General features: G+C 45.4%; 1 protein-coding gene across 2 annotated transcripts in view; it reads left to right on the top strand.

The window, feature by feature from the left end:
* Window positions 1-16,765, top strand: part of fto (FTO alpha-ketoglutarate dependent dioxygenase) — a 168,566-nt gene that overhangs the window by 72,219 nt on the left and 79,582 nt on the right. For both annotated transcript variants that reach the window (XM_055205511.2, XM_055205505.2), the window contains one exon: window positions 14,708-14,832. In XM_055205511.2, coding sequence (XP_055061486.2) covers window positions 14,708-14,832 — 125 coding nt within the window. The remainder of the gene's footprint in view (window positions 1-14,707; window positions 14,833-16,765) is intronic.

Here is a 16,765-nt window from a genome sequence, read left to right as displayed (position 1 = left end):
CAACGCGAGCGGGAGTAATGATGAGTTTATGTAAACGTGAACTTATATTATGTCGGAGTCCGCTGCTTGTGTAGTAAGTAAACATGCTGCACAGTGTTTTGTTCGTGTATATGTTAGAGCTTTCTCCGAATTGTCAGCGCAATTGATGAAATAGGATTGCGCAACTTTCACACGCTTGCAAAATGAAACTACGGAGATCATCCACTTTAGTTTTATCAATGAAAGGCTAAAACAGCGCTGTTCACCGTGTGTTCACACCATAAGTCCGAAAAGACGTAAAACGTTGTGTTCAGTACCTCAGATTAGATAAATGGGCGGAGAGAAGGCGGTCGCTTTTGGCTGTTCTAACACATTCAACCATATCTGCATTTACACTACAAAAGCAATCCGATTGAAACGGGTTTCGACTACCTCTGAATGTGGTTGAAAGTGGTCGAAAGTGGACGAGCTCAAAACGTTTTGAACACCGTTTACACTTGGCATTAACGCCGTCCACTTGTGATCCGATCGATGAAAATGCATGTTAATGCCAAGTGTAAACAGCCTCAAAAACAACAGTCCCTCTGGAGTAGATTATTTCTAGAGATGCACCAATATATCGGCCCATAATCTGTATCGGTCGATAAAATCACATTTTTACAGCCCTTAGTCATGGCCAATATATCATATTAATCAAAAAATAACCGGAAAATGAATGAATTTGAGCTCTGTGCATAGAAAATGTAAAGAAATATCACTAGTTTAATGTTCAATATGAATCATTTTATAAATGTATAACATGTAGTGAGTGATATTACGCACTGGCCGAAAATAGTCCCCTTGGTTATTTTCAATAGCAGGGGGGACTATTTTCAGGCACTGCATAATATCACTACGCCTGCTGCCGCCATGTTACATCAGCAAAGTCCTTGATTATTACACCAGTTTGAGAGTATTTTTTTGCGCGATGCTAATGGTCTAATGACGGATTCAATGGATTACGCTAAGCTATGCTAAAAGTGCTAGCGCCAGACCCGGAGATCAGCTGAATGGATTCCAAAACGGTAAGAATCAAATGTTTAACTCTAGGGGAGCTGGTAAATGAACATATTTTTAAAAAAGTGGAATGTCCCTTTAATGCATGTTAATATAACCACCAAACTATCAGTATCTGCCGATATCATATACAGTAAAGATATATCTGTGTCTCTCTCAATAACAAGGAAATAACCTTAGTTAAAAATCATAGCTAAAGCATATCAAAGCGTATGTACTGTACTTCACTGATCTGATGTTCCTGTGTAAAATGAATCTTTACAGTGTTAGCTACAGATCCTTGAATTCTTGACTTGCTGCCAAACCTCTCTTTCGCACAGCAGTGATCCATGCTTGCCGTCTCCTCTCGTCTTTAGTAAACCGAAACATTTATATTTTCGACAAGGTATTTGTTCCAAAGGTCAGTTTAGCCAGACCAATAAACAAATGCAGACCGGAAGGCAACTTTGGGCTCGGCGCGTAACCGTGACATTTTGCGTGCATCTGATGAAACCGTCTATACACAGTATATGATGGCCCCGTTTTGCCTAATTCTTTATAATGCATTATATTGCACTATAAAGAATTTGCTGATATCATTTGTAACTGTTATGACAACAAATAATCCATTTTACTTGTGTTGAGGTTAAACGTAATAAATGTATCCTTTATTTTTGCCTGTATGATGCTGTAAATTCTATTCTCTGCTCCTTGTTACTGATTGTGAGTGCCTGCTTGTATCCGTCTACCCACTTATATTATTCTTACATGTCATAGCAAATGATCGCTGCACATATTTCTTAAGGCGTTCTCACTGGAGGTATTAAGCTATCAGATTTTGGAAAGAAAATTCTTTTATTTGTTACACTTACTCATATATAACTAATGCACTGGAAAAATGTGTCCTGCTATACAAGAGCCCTCAGGCTTCCCGAAACCACTGACGCATATTACTTCATTCACTTCACTACTGATATTTTTAGCTTTTAGATGACATATAAATTACACAACACTGTCTCCTGTAACATCATAAGCTGCAGTCAGAACTGCTAGGGTTAGGTTTCGTTGTTTTAGCAACGAGCCAACACTAACTACTCTATCAAAACAGTTTTCCCAAATGTCACTTTTCAGCCACCGTAGAAAAAGACATGTAATGAAAATGGCATGATGGTAATCTTTGCGTAGAGTCCACATTTGTTTAATGGTGAAAATGAATCTGTGCAGATTGAGGAGAGAGTGAGGTTTTGGCCTCCCTCCCATTGCCAAAAGCTTTCGCTGGCAGGAAAAAGTGGGTACAAGATTTTAATCTGTAATCTCGAATCAGCAGGCAGATCCAGAAGGAGATGGAGGTGGAGAGAGATGTACATATGTGTATATATGTGTTTGCGTATGAGAGTAGAAGTGCGTATGAGTGAATCAGAAAGAAAGTGATACAATAAAGAGACAGCGGTAATGTTTATAAGAGATGGATATTGTATCAGAACCTTTAACCAAGTTGTCATCATAACTTACTGTTAAAAATAGTACCACAGATGGTGGTACCACAGTAATGCACTTTATATTTTGATACTTAATGATTGGCTTGTTCATGTTCTGTGGTAAGCACTTGTTACTACAATTAATACTGTGGTATGTGTTAAAAACATTTTAAAAGCATTTTCTGTTACTTGTACTGTTAATTAGGCAAGGCAAGGATTTTGTATTGCACATTTTATACACATAAATGTGGTAATTCAAAGTGCTTAAATGAGAAAGCATACATGATACATGAGAATTTAAAATAACAATAAAAAATGCGATTTTATAAAACAGTTTACACTCACCTAAAGGATTATTAGGAACACCATACTAATACTGTGTTTGACCCCCTTTCGCCTTCAGAACTGCCTTATTTCTACGTGGCATTGATTCAACAAGGTGCTTAAAGCATTCTTTAGAAATGTTGGCCCATATTGATAGAATAGCATCTTGCAGTTGATGGAGATTTGTTGGATGCACATCCAGGGCATAAAGCTCCCATTCCACCACATCCCAAGGATGCTCTATTGGGTTGAGATCTGGTGACTGTGGGGGGCATTTTATTACAGTGAACTGATTGTCATGTTCAAGAAACCAATTTAAAATAATTTGATCTTTGTGACATGGTGCATTATCCTGCTGGAAGAAGCCATCGGTGGATGGGTACATGGTGGCCATAAAGGGATGGACATGGTCAGAAACAATGCTCAGGTAGGCCGTGGCATTTAAATGATGCCCAATTGGCACAAAGGGGCCTAAAGTGTGCCAAGAAAACATCCCCCACACCTTTACACCATTCCATTAATGAGAAATTGAACAGGTGTTCCTAATAATCCTTTAGGTGAGTGTATAATGTGTTACAAAGAACAAAACATTGGTCAGAATAGGACCAACTAAATCCCAAATTCTATACGTTGACAGGCAATCTACTTAATGTTAATAACAAAAGTTTTGTGTGTATTTCATGCGATGTGCTTGAAATATTTTGATGGCTTGAAATCTTTTGAACTTATGTGAATTTGTACATATGAGGTTGCTAATTCACATTTTGCTCAGTTTATGAAGTCATCATACAAATTCTTACAATTTGGCCAGCTCATGAAATATGTATGAATTGCAATGTGATTGTGTTGTTATTACCCACCTCATTTTTCAAACTGAACCTTATATATCATTCCTTATATATCATTGAACCCTTAACCCTCTCTACTCCTAATTTGCACTGCGCAACAGAAACAGGATTGTGGTATTGTGACGTTATTCAAAGCTTTTGGTCTCCAACTGCCTTTTTAAGCCCAGTTTTCTTTCACCTAAGGGAGTGAGAGAGGGAAGAGGGACAAACGGAGAAAGAAAATCACAAAGCTTTTAGGCTTTGCCTCATTAGGTCAAGCAAAAAGCATATGTCCAGTTGCCTCTGGCAAGAGGAACTAAAATCCCCGGCACAAAAGACTACTGCCCACAGTGATGCCCCACAATGCCTTTAAACACTCTCACTTGTTGCGTCTGGCTCTTCAGCAGCTGGGCTTCTATTATCCGTCCCCGCCTCTGTTCTCGGACACATTGCTGTGATGTTGTGAACACATTTTTCTAATGTTTTACACTTCATATAATCCATTCTCTCAGCGTGCTCACTCTGAGGGGAGACGTAATTGATGAGCCTCGGAGAGCCGGGAGGGTCAATGTGGCTGAAAGGCCAAGCTCTCAATCTCGCTGTCACACATACAAATATATACATGCAATGAAATTCAGTTCAGGGGGTGGGGGTGTTATATAAATACTTTTGGAGCCACTATTAATGCTCATCGAGAAGCACGATGCACTTAAAATGTCTGTGGTGACGTGAGAACTATTTTTTGATTGACGCAAATGCTGAACAGGTGAATGTTTGTCTAACCGAAATAATTCATGCAAAATGCACACGTCAGCGACACTCTGTCCTTCCTGTTTTGTATTTTTTACAAGATGATACAGTCAAATACAGCTGTGTAACTTTCGTCTGCCTGTCTGTTTGCTATGCCATTATATGTTTTCTAAGAAATGCCCCCTGGCTGTAATGTGTGCTTGTATCATGTGTTACTTTCATAGGCGGAGTTTGGCGTTTATGTTTGGGGGTGGCCTACCGGCAAACAAGGGTACTGCAATACTTAGCGAAAGAGTGCGGCTACATGGTTTTATGGTTTAAATGAATTAAAACAATTTTAGCTTTAAAGGGACACTTCAGCCAATTATCAAAATGACCCCATGATTTACTCACCCTCAAGCAATCTGAGATACATATGCCCATCATCTTTTAGACGAGCACATTTGTTGTTATTTTAGTAAATGTCCTTGCTTTTCCCAGCTTATATTGGGAGAAAACAGGGGGGCGTGGCAATCAAAGGGTTACGCGTCATGATGAAAATGAAAATATTTTTATTTAAAACACTCAAATACAACTTAATTTTGAAGAAACTGTGACAAAAAATGAACAAATGCTAGATTATTAATTAATTAAATGTTTTTACCTCTAATGGGAATAGATGCACGATGAAGTGAAACTAAAGGCTTAATAAACACAAACTGAAGCAGATGTTGTAGAACGTCTGGCGAACGATGATAAATAGCGCAAAATTGTAAAAACTGATTATTTCACACTATTAATTACATTATCTTAAAGGAGTGTAACTACTGTAAGATCTAAATAATGCACATATATAAAGTGAGCAAGAGCGCTCAACAATTATATGGAATCAATAGGCACGTGAAATCTAGCTAGCAGGTTGCTCAAACCACAAAATCACCAGCTAACTTACTTTAAATTTGCAAGAACTATAGACTAATACAATAACAGGCTTAAATAAACCCAAAACATAAGTCCAAATACAGTTCTCACGGACACGTGTTTTATCAACTGGCTATCTACCAGAATGACGGACCACATCTTTATCTCATTTCGGCTGTGTGGCGCGTGTGCACGCTCGCGGTGTGAAGCGTGTCCGCGCTATTCTCTGAAATGTTTTATCAACTGGCTATTTATCCTCCAGACAGTGACGGTCCGGACCACTTCTTTCTCATTTCGGTGGTGTGAAGCTCGTCTGCGCTATTCTCAGAGATGCACTTGACGGACTTTTTTTGCAGCTAATTTTTTTTCTTTTTTGGACGACCTAGTTAGGGCGGTAGGGTTTTCCAGCTTAGGCGGGCCGCCCGAACTGCAAAGTGCTGCGGAAACCCTGGTACTTTAAACCCCAAAAAAGTGCATCCATCCTTCACAGAAGTAATCCACAAGGCTCCAAGGGGTTAATAAAGGTCTTCTGCAGGAAATCAATGAGATTTTGTATGAAAAATATACATATTTCTAACTTTATAAACTATTATAACTAGCTTCCGGTAATGACGCTATCCTTTAGTGAGCATTGGTTGCCATGAGTATGTTGCGTAGTGACTCTTGTGAATTGGGTGAGTCCAAGATGGTGTTGTTACCGGAAGCTATTTATTATACTTTATAAAGTTAAAAATATGGATATTTTTCTTTAAAATTCACATCGATTATCCGCAAAATACCTTTATTAACCCCTTGGTGCCCTTGGATTACTTCTGTGAGGGATGGATGCACTTTTTTTGGGCTTCAAAGTCAGAAGTTGTTCCCTGATCCCTGTTTTCTACTCTTATAGGCTTGGAAAAGCAAGGACATTTACTAAAATAACTCCAAATGTGTTTGTCTGTAAGATATATGTATCATAAATAAATCATGGGATAATTTTGATATTTGGCTTGAGTATCGCTTTAAGTTCCCTTTCAGTCGGTCACTACGACGTCACGTCGTGACCGACGAATTGGGAACCGCTTCGCGGGTGACCTATCTACTTCGAGAACTATCAAAAACGCCAATGAACTTGGCATGCAGGTATTTGCATAATGCCGGCGCCGCCCCGCCAGGTGCGTATATAAGGCACAGGTGCATAATACCAAATCAGCTTTATTGCTTCGAAGCCGGCAGACATCTGCTCACGAGAAGCTATTCCAAATCTGATCTTCGTAGATCCTGTTCTGGGAAGAAAAGTCTCAGCTTGCTGAAGTTGGTTGGGCAACGACACCTCAGCGGAGGCTCGCAGTGTTTTTTTCCACCCTTTCTCTCTCTCTCTGTCTCTTAATTTAGGACTTGAGTTCGAGTGAGTGCGTTTGCCTCTCCCTGTGTGTTTCACCAGCTCGCACAAAAGAGTGATTTCCCTGAAAGAGCAGCACGTTTGAGCTTTGTGTCTTTTTAAAGACAGCCACTCATTCGTGTCACGGTCGGGGTCGTCTTTTTAAAGATGGATTTCCGTCCGTGTTCCGTTTCTGGATGCGGTGTGTTTATCGCCCCCCAGGATGGCCACAAGCGTTGTCTTTCGTGTCTGGGGCTCCAGCACGCAGAGGCAGCGTTGCGTGATAGCTCATGCCCCATCTGTGAGGGTATGACTATGGCGGATTTGCGGAGACGGGTGTCGTTCCTCCGGCAACGGCCCCCGCCTTCCCAGTCTGGTGCTGCTAAGGGCGCAGCTACCAGACTTGCGAAGGATGACCTCCGTATAACGGTGCTGGGTCGGTCTGCTGGTTCGTCCAGTAGCTCCCAGCGCCCTGATCCGTTGCCAGCGGAGGTCCCGATGGAGACGAGTGGCCCGTGTTCTACGGTGTCCTCGCGCTCTGTCGAGCCTCCACCTGACGCGATATCCACCGTAACGTCGGAGGGGGGGTTGTCAGCCTCAGACGTCGATCCGGATCCGCTCCCGCCTTCGGGCCAGGTTGCGGCTTCTGCGTTCGACCCTGAGATGGCAGCCATGCTCGCTCGGGCGGCGGAGGCGGTCGGCTTGGAGTGGACTAAACCTCCCCCACCTGAACCGTCCCGCCTCGATGATTGGTTCTTCGGGGGTGCCAGGGCTTCTCAGTCCTCGCCCCCGGTGCCTTTCTTCCCCGAGGTGCATGAAGAGCTGACGCGGTCGTGGAAAACCCCGTTTTCCGCCCGGAACCGGCCGTATCAGCCTTCACCTCTCACCTCTCTCGAGGGTGGAGATGCCAAGGGGTACACTGGTATCCCGTCAGTGGAGCGCCCGGTCGCGATGCAGTTGTGTCCGGCCGGTGTCGCTTCCTCCTGGCGGGACCAGCCTACTCTCCCCTCACGGGCCTGTAAGCAGTCTTCGGCGCTGTCCGGTGCTGCTTACAAGGCTTGTGGGGAGGCAGCCTCTGCCCTGCATGCCATGGCATTGCTGCAGGTCCATCAGGCTAAGGCTCTGAGGGATCTGCACGCGGGAGGTCACGACTCGGCGGAGTTCTCGGAACTACGTGCGGCTACTGATCTGGCGCTTCGTGCGACCAAGGTCACCGCACGCGCCGTCGGGCGTGCGATGTCTACCCTGGTAGTCCAGGAACGCCATCTCTGGCTGTGTCTGGCGGACATGAAGGACGCTGATAAAACCCGGCTCCTGAATGCTCCGGTTTCCCAGACCGGCCTGTTCGGCGAGACGGTCGAGGAGTTTGCCCAGCAATTCTCCGCGGCCAAGAAGCAGACTGAGGCCATCGCTCAGATCATGCCACGTCGGAAGCGTCCTGCGCCTGCCCCATCCACGTCGGCGCCTCAGCCTGCTCCTCGCCGAGGGCGTCCTGCGGCGGCCGCCCCCGTTCCTCCCCGGGGCTCTTCTAAGAAGCGAGGAACCGGTCGTCAGCAGCCCGCCCCGCCCGCTCAGCCCGCTGCAAAGGGTGGTAAAAGAAGATCAAAGCGGCCCTGAGACGGGCGACCTAGAGATGGAGGGGATCGCTCTTCGGGAGATGGTGAAGGCACCACTCCCCCCACCGGAGGAGGGCCGGTTGGGGAATCTTTTGTTTCATTTTTCTGTTCCGCCGACTTTTCAGTCGGCACCCACAAATCCACAAAAAGAGCGAATTCCACTTCCATCTCTAGGTCTTCAGATGAGCTCCGGAGATACGAGAGGGCTCATAACCCCCCCTCGTTCTCCGACTCATCAGAGGAGAACGAGAGCGACGCACGGGCTCATAACCCCACCGCGCTCTCAGCCGGTAGGAGACAGCTACGGGCTCATAACCCATCGTCTCCCTCCTCCTTCGCCAGAGGGTGCATCGAGTGGTGTGAGGTGTCTTCAGCAGAGCCTCCCTTACTCAACCACCCAGCAACGGACTCAGGTGAGTGTTATCACACACAACACTGCTGTCGGTGCGGCCGTTACGCACACACCGGCGATCACCTCCGTTGCGCCCGCCGCGGGTACACCGATCGTGCCTTTAGTCCCTCTCGCACGGTATCTGGGGGCGTGGGAACAGCTTCCCAGCCCGTCGCGTTGGCTTTTACGCACGATTCGTCTCGGCTATGCGATCCAATTTGCCCGGCGTCCCCCCAAATTCTCCGGCGTTCGTTTCACTACGGTGAGAGCTGCCGATGCGCACGTCCTCCGTGCGGAGATCGCTGTCTTATTGGCGAAAGACGCGATTCAGCCGGTCCCTCCAGCCGAGATGAGGTCGGGGTTTTACAGCCCTTACTTTATTGTACCCAAGAAAAGCGGCGGCTTGCGACCGATCCTGGACCTGCGTTCGCTGAACCGTGCACTTCACAGAATGCCGTTCAAAATGCTGACGCCCAAACGCATATTTCCATGCATTCGTCCAAACGATTGGTTCGCATCTATCGACCTGAAGGACGCGTACTTTCACGTATCGATTCTCCCCCGACACAGGCCGTTTCTCCGCTTTGCGTTCGAGGGGCGAGCATACCAGTACAAAGTCCTCCCATTCGGGCTCTCTCTGTCGCCCCGTGTATTCACCAAAGTAGTGGAGGGGGCTTTACAACCCCTGAGAGAGAGAGGTGTGCGCATTCTCGCGTATCTGGACGATTGGCTAATAATAGCTCAAACACGTCAGACGCTGTGCGATCACAGAGATTTAACTTTAAAACACCTCGCTCGTTTGGGTCTTCGGGTCAACTGGGAAAAGAGCAAGCTTTGCCCCGTGCAGAGAATCTCTTTTCTCGGTATGGAACTGGACTCGATCGATTTGACAGCTCGTCTAACAGAAGCGCGTGTACAGTCGATTCTGACTTGCCTGAATACATTCAAGAGCAAGAGCGCGGTCCCGCTGAAACAATTTCAGAAGCTTTTGGGGCATATGGCAGCAGCCGCAGCTGTAACTCCGCTCGGACTGCTTCATATGCGACCGCTTCAGCGTTGGCTTCACGATCGAGTCCCGAGGAGAGCGTGGTTGCGCGGCATTCACCGTGTTATCATTACACCTGCGTGTCGTCGCACTTTCACTCCGTGGTCAGACCGTGCGTTTCTCCGAGCCGGTGTGCCTCTGAGACAGGTCTCCAGGCACGCGATAGTATGCACAGATGCGTCAGACACGGGGTGGGGGGCCACGTACGATGGGCTTGCGGCTTCGGGGGTCTGGACGACACCCCAGCTGCATTGGCACATAAACTGCCGGGAAATGTGGGCTGTATATCTTGCGCTCGTCCGTTTCAGCAACGAGTTACGGGGCAAAGATGTATTAGTTCGTACAGACAACACTGCGACCGTGGCGTACATCAATCGTCAAGGCGGTTTACGCTCGCGTCACCTGTCGCATCTCGCCCGTCACCTCCTCACTTGGAGTCAGAAGAATTTGAGGTCTCTTCGTGCCATTTACATCCCGGGCACGCTCAATGTAGAGGCGGATGCGCTCTCTCGGGCTGCGCGTCCCGGCGAATGGCGACTCCACCCCATTGCGGTTCAGCAAATTTGGAGACGTTTCGGCAAAGCGCAGATAGATCTGTTTGCTTCCCCAGAGACGACCCATTGTCGCCTGTTCTATTCACTAGCCGACGACTCGCTCGGCGTGGATGCATTGGCACACAGCTGGCCGCGAAACATGCGCAAATACGCGTTCCCTCCGGTGAGCCTCATTGCGCAAACCTTATGCAAAATCCGGGAGGACGAGGAGAGCGTGCTGTTGGTGGCACCGTATTGGACAACCAGGAGCTGGTTTCCAGAACTCTCTCTCCTCGCGACAGCCCCTCCGTGGAAGATTCCCCTGAGGAAGGACCTTCTTTCTCAACAAGAGGGCACATTATGGCACCCGCGCCCCGACCTGTGGAACCTCCATGTGTGGTCTCTGGACGGGGCACGGAGGATATGAGTGATTTACCGCAAGAGGTATCTAACACTATTGCTGCTGCGCGAGCGCCGTCTACGAGACAGGCTTACGCGCTTAAATGGAACCTGTTTGTCGACTGGTGTTCTTCCCGAAGTGAAAACCCCCGAGAATGCCCGATTAGTGTTGTGCTTTTATATCTCCAGCGTCGCTTGGAGAATAGGCTGTCACCATCCACTATTAAAGTCGATATCGCTGCGATATCAGCTCACCATTCACCCGTAAACGGTAGAACAGTGGGTCAGCACGACCTAGTCATTAGATTTCTCAGAGGCGCTCGAAGACTGAATCCTTCGCGTCCCCCCTCTATTCCTCCTTGGGACCTGTCCTTGGTGCTGAAATCACTCCAGGAAGCCCCATTCGAGCCTCTGCATAGTGTGAGTGTTAAGTTTCTTACAATGAAAACTTTAACTCTCCTTGCTTTGGCTTCTGTTAAGAGGATAGGGGATATTCATGCATTTTCGGTCGATGAATCGTGCCTTCAGTTCGGGCCGGCTGCATCCAGCGTAACACTGAGACCCCGGCCCGGCTTTGTGCCCAAAGTTCCCACCACTCCTTTTAGAGATCAAGTGGTGAATCTCCAAGCACTGCCTTTGGAGGAGGCAGAACCAGCCATGGCTTTGTTATGTCCTGTTCGTGCACTACGTGTGTATATAGACAGGACGCAAAGTTTTAGGACCTCAGATCAGCTCTTTGTTTGTTACGGTGGTCAGCAGAAAGGAAAAGCTGTCACCAAGCAGAGGATGTCCCATTGGATTGTGGATACTATAGCCCTTGCATATCAAAAGCAGAATGTGCCTTGTCCATTTAATTTACGTGCCCACTCTACTCGCAGTGTGGCATCATCTTGGGCACTGGCTCGCGGTTCCTCGCTAACAGATATTTGTAGAGCTGCAGGCTGGGCGACACCTAATACGTTCACAAGATTCTATAGTGTTCGTGTCGAACCGGTTTCCACTCGGGTTCTTTCTACTAACTAGTTAAGAATGCCGAGGGTCGGCTCGTGTGTCGGCTTGGAGCCTCTATTTTGGTGCTGCACATTTGCACCATTATGGAAGGCCATCGGGGCAAAAACGTCTAAAAAACTGTTTTTGCCTCTCCTCCACCGCCCTGATAGCTGGTGTTGCGGAGCATCCGCTGTCAACCTATCACTGATGTATTCTCTGTAAACCTGTGTAGGCTAGGCATCCACATTTGTCCCCTACGTGGGGTTCATTTGTGTGTATAGTCCGTGGGGTTCTAATCCTCCACGTTTTTCCTTAGCAGAGCCTGCTCTGCATCTCTCAACATACCATGTATTGTTCAGAGACTTATTTGAGCAACCTGTCGGTTGTTTCATATATTTTTATGTCATCCATTTAACCTTCTTAGGGGATGGCTTCCGCAGTGTTCTAGCTCCGCTCAGTTTAGACGCTTCTCCCAGTTCGCTGCTTCACTATCGTGGGTTAAGGAACAGGTAGTGACCGGCCTTCTGCATTTCGCCTTAGGTTCCGCCCCTTATGTGGAGGGCGGAGGGCTTTTGCAGGCACTGGAAGGGTTCAGCTGCAGTGGCGTTTTGGTAGGGATTCCCAATTCGTCGGTCACGACGTGACGTCGTAGTGACCGACTGAAAGGGAACGTCTCGGTTACGTATGTAACCCTCGTTCCCTGAAGGAAGGGAACGGAGACGTCACGTCCCGTCGCCACAGTTTGCTGTTCCATTGCTGTTCAGGCCGGGCACTGTTGCTCGGCTTCTCAGCAATAATATAGCTGATTTGGTATTATGCACCTGTGCCTTATATACGCACCTGGCGGGGCGGCGCCGGCATTATGCAAATACCTGCATGCCAAGTTCATTGGCGTTTTTGATAGTTCTCGAAGTAGATAGGTCACCCGCGAAGCGGTTCCCAATTCGTCGGTCACGACGTGACGTCTCCGTTCCCTTCCTTCAGGGAACGAGGGTTACATACGTAACCGAGACGTTACTCAGTCTACCCATTAAAATATTAAGATTAGACAAATAAAATATAAATACTCATATTTCAATTTCTTTAATAGCTCAGACAAAATAATTTTTTATAATAATAAATAAAAGAAAAAACATAATTTGCTATAGCCCCCCAAACACCACCTATGTGGTAAACGTTACCTTAGCATTAGCATTTTTTTTTTGCTAGCTGTTCAGGGGGTCTTATATTAAAGGTCCTTCTGCTGTTGGTCAGCTAGTATCACGCTGGACCTGTCACATAGTCCTGGTGTGTATGAATGCGTGTTTATTCATCCCTCCTGTTAATGAGGGGTAAACCAAAGTGTGTTTCCTTGTACAAATACACACACCCGCCTTAGTTAGTCAATGCCCTTAGTCTCACCCTCTTCACTGTGGTCCTGAACCCAGAAGCGCTGCACAACATCACCCGGCTGACGACAGCTACCGTCATTCGTGGCTAAACAAGCACACACACACCACACGCAGATAAGGTTGGCATATAGAGGGTTCTAGATTGTGATTTTGTTTCTCTCGTCAGCTCGGCTAAAACACATCACACACAGACGCTGTCTCTCTCTCTCACACACAAACATACACAAGTGTATGTGAGACATCCAGATTGTGTCATCTGTGTTTAGTCTGATGCCGTTCTTGTGTGGCTCAACCGACCTTGTGACCCCTCAGTTAGAATTAGGCTTGAAACTCTTTCATGCCGGGCTTTCTTAGACAGGTAACCACCGCTGACAGGTAATGCTTCAGTGAGAGACAGAAGTGCTGTCTCACGGATGAACGAGGTATGAAAAGAAATAAAGGAAAAGAGATCGCTGTGAAAACAGGTGAGGTGAACCAATGCTGAGAGCACTCTTTGCGTAGCTTTCTTAGCTGTCAATCATCATAGCTTAGAGTCTAAATACTGCAGAGATAGACAGCGAGTGAGTTTGCTGTCTTGCTTTTATTGAAAATATATAACTTATTTGTAACACATAAGAATTACTAAATAGCTAAAGCTAATATCAGGGTTCTCACAGGTCCTTGAAATCCTTGAAAGTTTGTGATTCTGGGGAAAAAAAATCAAGTCCCTGGGAAGTTTTTTAAAATATACATACATAGTTACAGGTCATTGATAGTGCTTGAATCTATTTTTTTGCAAGAAGTTTTCTGGAAAAATCCATATTATTCCCTGTGAAGTGTAGGATAATATCATAAAAAATTCTAGAGTGTTTAAGCACACATGCTAAACTGTTTGCTTTAAATGCTTATATCTTCTGTATGCGAATGTTGATTCATACCAAAATGCTTTCTTGCATAGTTGTGTTTGACACATGACAACATCTCGGGTTACGTATGTAACTGTTGTTCCCTGAGAAGGGAACGAGACGCTGTGTCTACCTTGCAATACTTCCTGCATCCCTGTAATGCCGTCTTTGGCAATATTTCAGATAGCGATATACTTCATGGCTCCCGCGTCACCCTGTTTTTGTTGTTAAGTCTCACCATTGGTTGAATTTGATATACACATTCAGACGCAGTTACCCTTGGAGGCGTGAGGGAAAGGGAACTGCAACAATTAATCTTAAAAGGTAACACGATGTAACCTTGCTCTCACTTGAAATGTGTCCCCACATTTAGTCCTTGAATTTGAGGGTATTGGACCTGGAAAGTCCTTGAAAGGTCCTTGAATTTGAAGTTAACCAAGATGTAGGAACACTGTAATATATTTTTTTAATTTTATCAGTCATTCAGGTGTTATCGTTAGTGTTTGGCTGTATGTTGTTATTCAGAGTCCTGCTGCATCAGTGTAATATAGATTTGACCTCTGAGTTTAGGGATATAAATGTATATTGATTTCTTTAAGCACTGGCTAAGAGCTTGTCCATAGGATTGGTGGTAAAGCGCCATTCCCTTATTTTATAATAAGAGTGCTTGTTTCTTTATTTAAGATGCTCAGATATTTTACCTCTAATTGACCAACTGACCGAAATGAGCTCTGTGTTAACTTGTGTAAATGTCACAGAGGTGTGTTTTGAAGTGATAATAGCTGACTGTGGTGTTTGTAACTAGACTCAACTGCTGCTGGCCGTGGTGGAGGACGAGAACACGGCGCAAGAGAACAGAAGAGAGATGGCAGACGTCCTGTTGAACGCCCTGACAGACAGACAGCAACACAGACAGACATGGAGAGACAGGTAAGATGCATGTGTGCAGATAAAAGAAACCCTGAACTCTCACAAACCTCTGGGCTCTGACAAACATTTAATATCGTCAGTGAATTGTATATACGATTTTTTGTTAGTTAGAAAAATCCAATCGGAGGACAATCCATCAGGCCTGAAAGAGTTCACACACATGTGCTGATAGCTCATTGACTTCCTTCCTGAGAGATAAGACCAACTGAGAGACATTGCCCATTTGTTCCGATAACAGATAGAAACGACCTTACGCGCTGATACGCATACCGACGCACTCCCCCCCCCCCTCTTTCTTCATTATTGCCCATTAGAATGGCGTGTGTGCGTGTGATAATCTGTCTTCATTTAGATCAGACCTACACCATTAGTCTTCAGGGCTTGAAATTTCCCCTTTAAAATTCCTGTATCTTAACCTTTGCAACATTAAGGGCCCCTCCCTGTCCTCTTATTCCTCTAAAGTAGCCCCATGATGGGGGTTGTCCCCTTTCTTTGACCTCTCAGTGACGCCCAGGCCTGCTGGTACCTGTAAGCAGTGATGATGTTGAGTGCTGAAACTGCAGTCTCTTTGTGCAGGCATTTGACAAATGAATCACAACCTGGTCCAAACACACCCACCTATGCCCACACACTCTTTTTGTACCATCTCACCTCCACACGTTATACTAGAGGAACAGCAGATATACCATTGAAATACGCAGCTGTGTGTTGGAACGTAATTGCTGGCCAAAATAGGTCATCCAAGCTGGTTATTAATAGGTCCTTGCTGGTAGGCGACCGTAGACCACCAGCAAACGATCTAACCAACTTCAAGTGACATAGTGCAGGGCTCAACACAAATAATTTTTTATACTGGCCCAGTCGTGCCAGTGGTTTAGGTTTTTACGTGCCCTGCCAAAATTTTCACTGGCCCCACCAAAAAAAGATTTAAGTGTCACATAGTTAAAATAATATTTCAAAAGTCAAATATAATTGTATACATGTGCATTTTATTCATCATTTAAGACAATTGGCAATTTTAAATGTAAACTCTAATTCTGAAAATTCACAATACTCTTATCAGGGTCAATAGTTGCAGGTATATCAGGATTTAAAGGTGCAGTGTGTATTTTTTAGAAGGATCTCTTGACAGAAATGCAAAATAATATACAAAACTATATTATCAGGGGTGTATAAAGACCTTTATATAATGAACCGTTATGTTTTTATTACCTTAGAATGAGACATTTTTATCTACATACACAGAGGGTCCCCTTATGTGGAGGTCGCCATTTTGTGACGACATGTTTCTACAGAAGCTCTTAATGGAAAAACTTTTTTACTAAGTTGTCTCCGATGATGACATGTTTTTCCGGTGGTGGCTACTGTAGCTTCTCTATGCGTTTCAAAAGCGAGGGGTGAGCAGTGGACTGAGCCGTTGGTTGCAATTCGCAACCTCACCACTAGATGCTGCTTAAATGTACACACTGCACGTGTGGAGAAAGAGGACCGTTCCAATGTTGTTGTATGTCAAATGATCCTAATTAATGTCTTTGTGTCAGTTTATTGTTTAAAATGGTCCGCAAGTGTGCGTTTCATATATGTAACACGTGACCTTTCCACGTCATTACGCAATAAGTGAGGTCGCGCTGGCGCGTCACATGACCGTAGATAGACGAGAAGTTGTGATTTAAAAGTGCATATTTTTTATTTTTCTTGTCAAAAATGACAATCATTTCGCTAGATAAGACCCTTATGCCTCGTTTGGGATCGCTCAGAGTCCTTTGAAACTCCATTGAAACTGCAATTTTAAACTGCTACGTGTTGGTGTCCCTTAAAGTCCATTAAAATGAGAAAAATCCTAGAATGTTTTCCTCAAAAAACATAATTTCTTCTCGACTGAACAAAGAAAGACATCAACATTTTGGATGACATGGTTGTGAGTAAATTATCT

The sequence above is a fragment of the Misgurnus anguillicaudatus genome, chromosome 21 (genome assembly GCF_027580225.2).
Source record: "Misgurnus anguillicaudatus chromosome 21, ASM2758022v2, whole genome shotgun sequence".
NCBI classification, from domain to species: domain Eukaryota; kingdom Metazoa; phylum Chordata; class Actinopteri; order Cypriniformes; family Cobitidae; genus Misgurnus; species Misgurnus anguillicaudatus.
The sequence above is the reverse complement of the archived record's forward strand: the minus strand, read 5'-3'. Positions and strand labels throughout refer to the sequence as shown.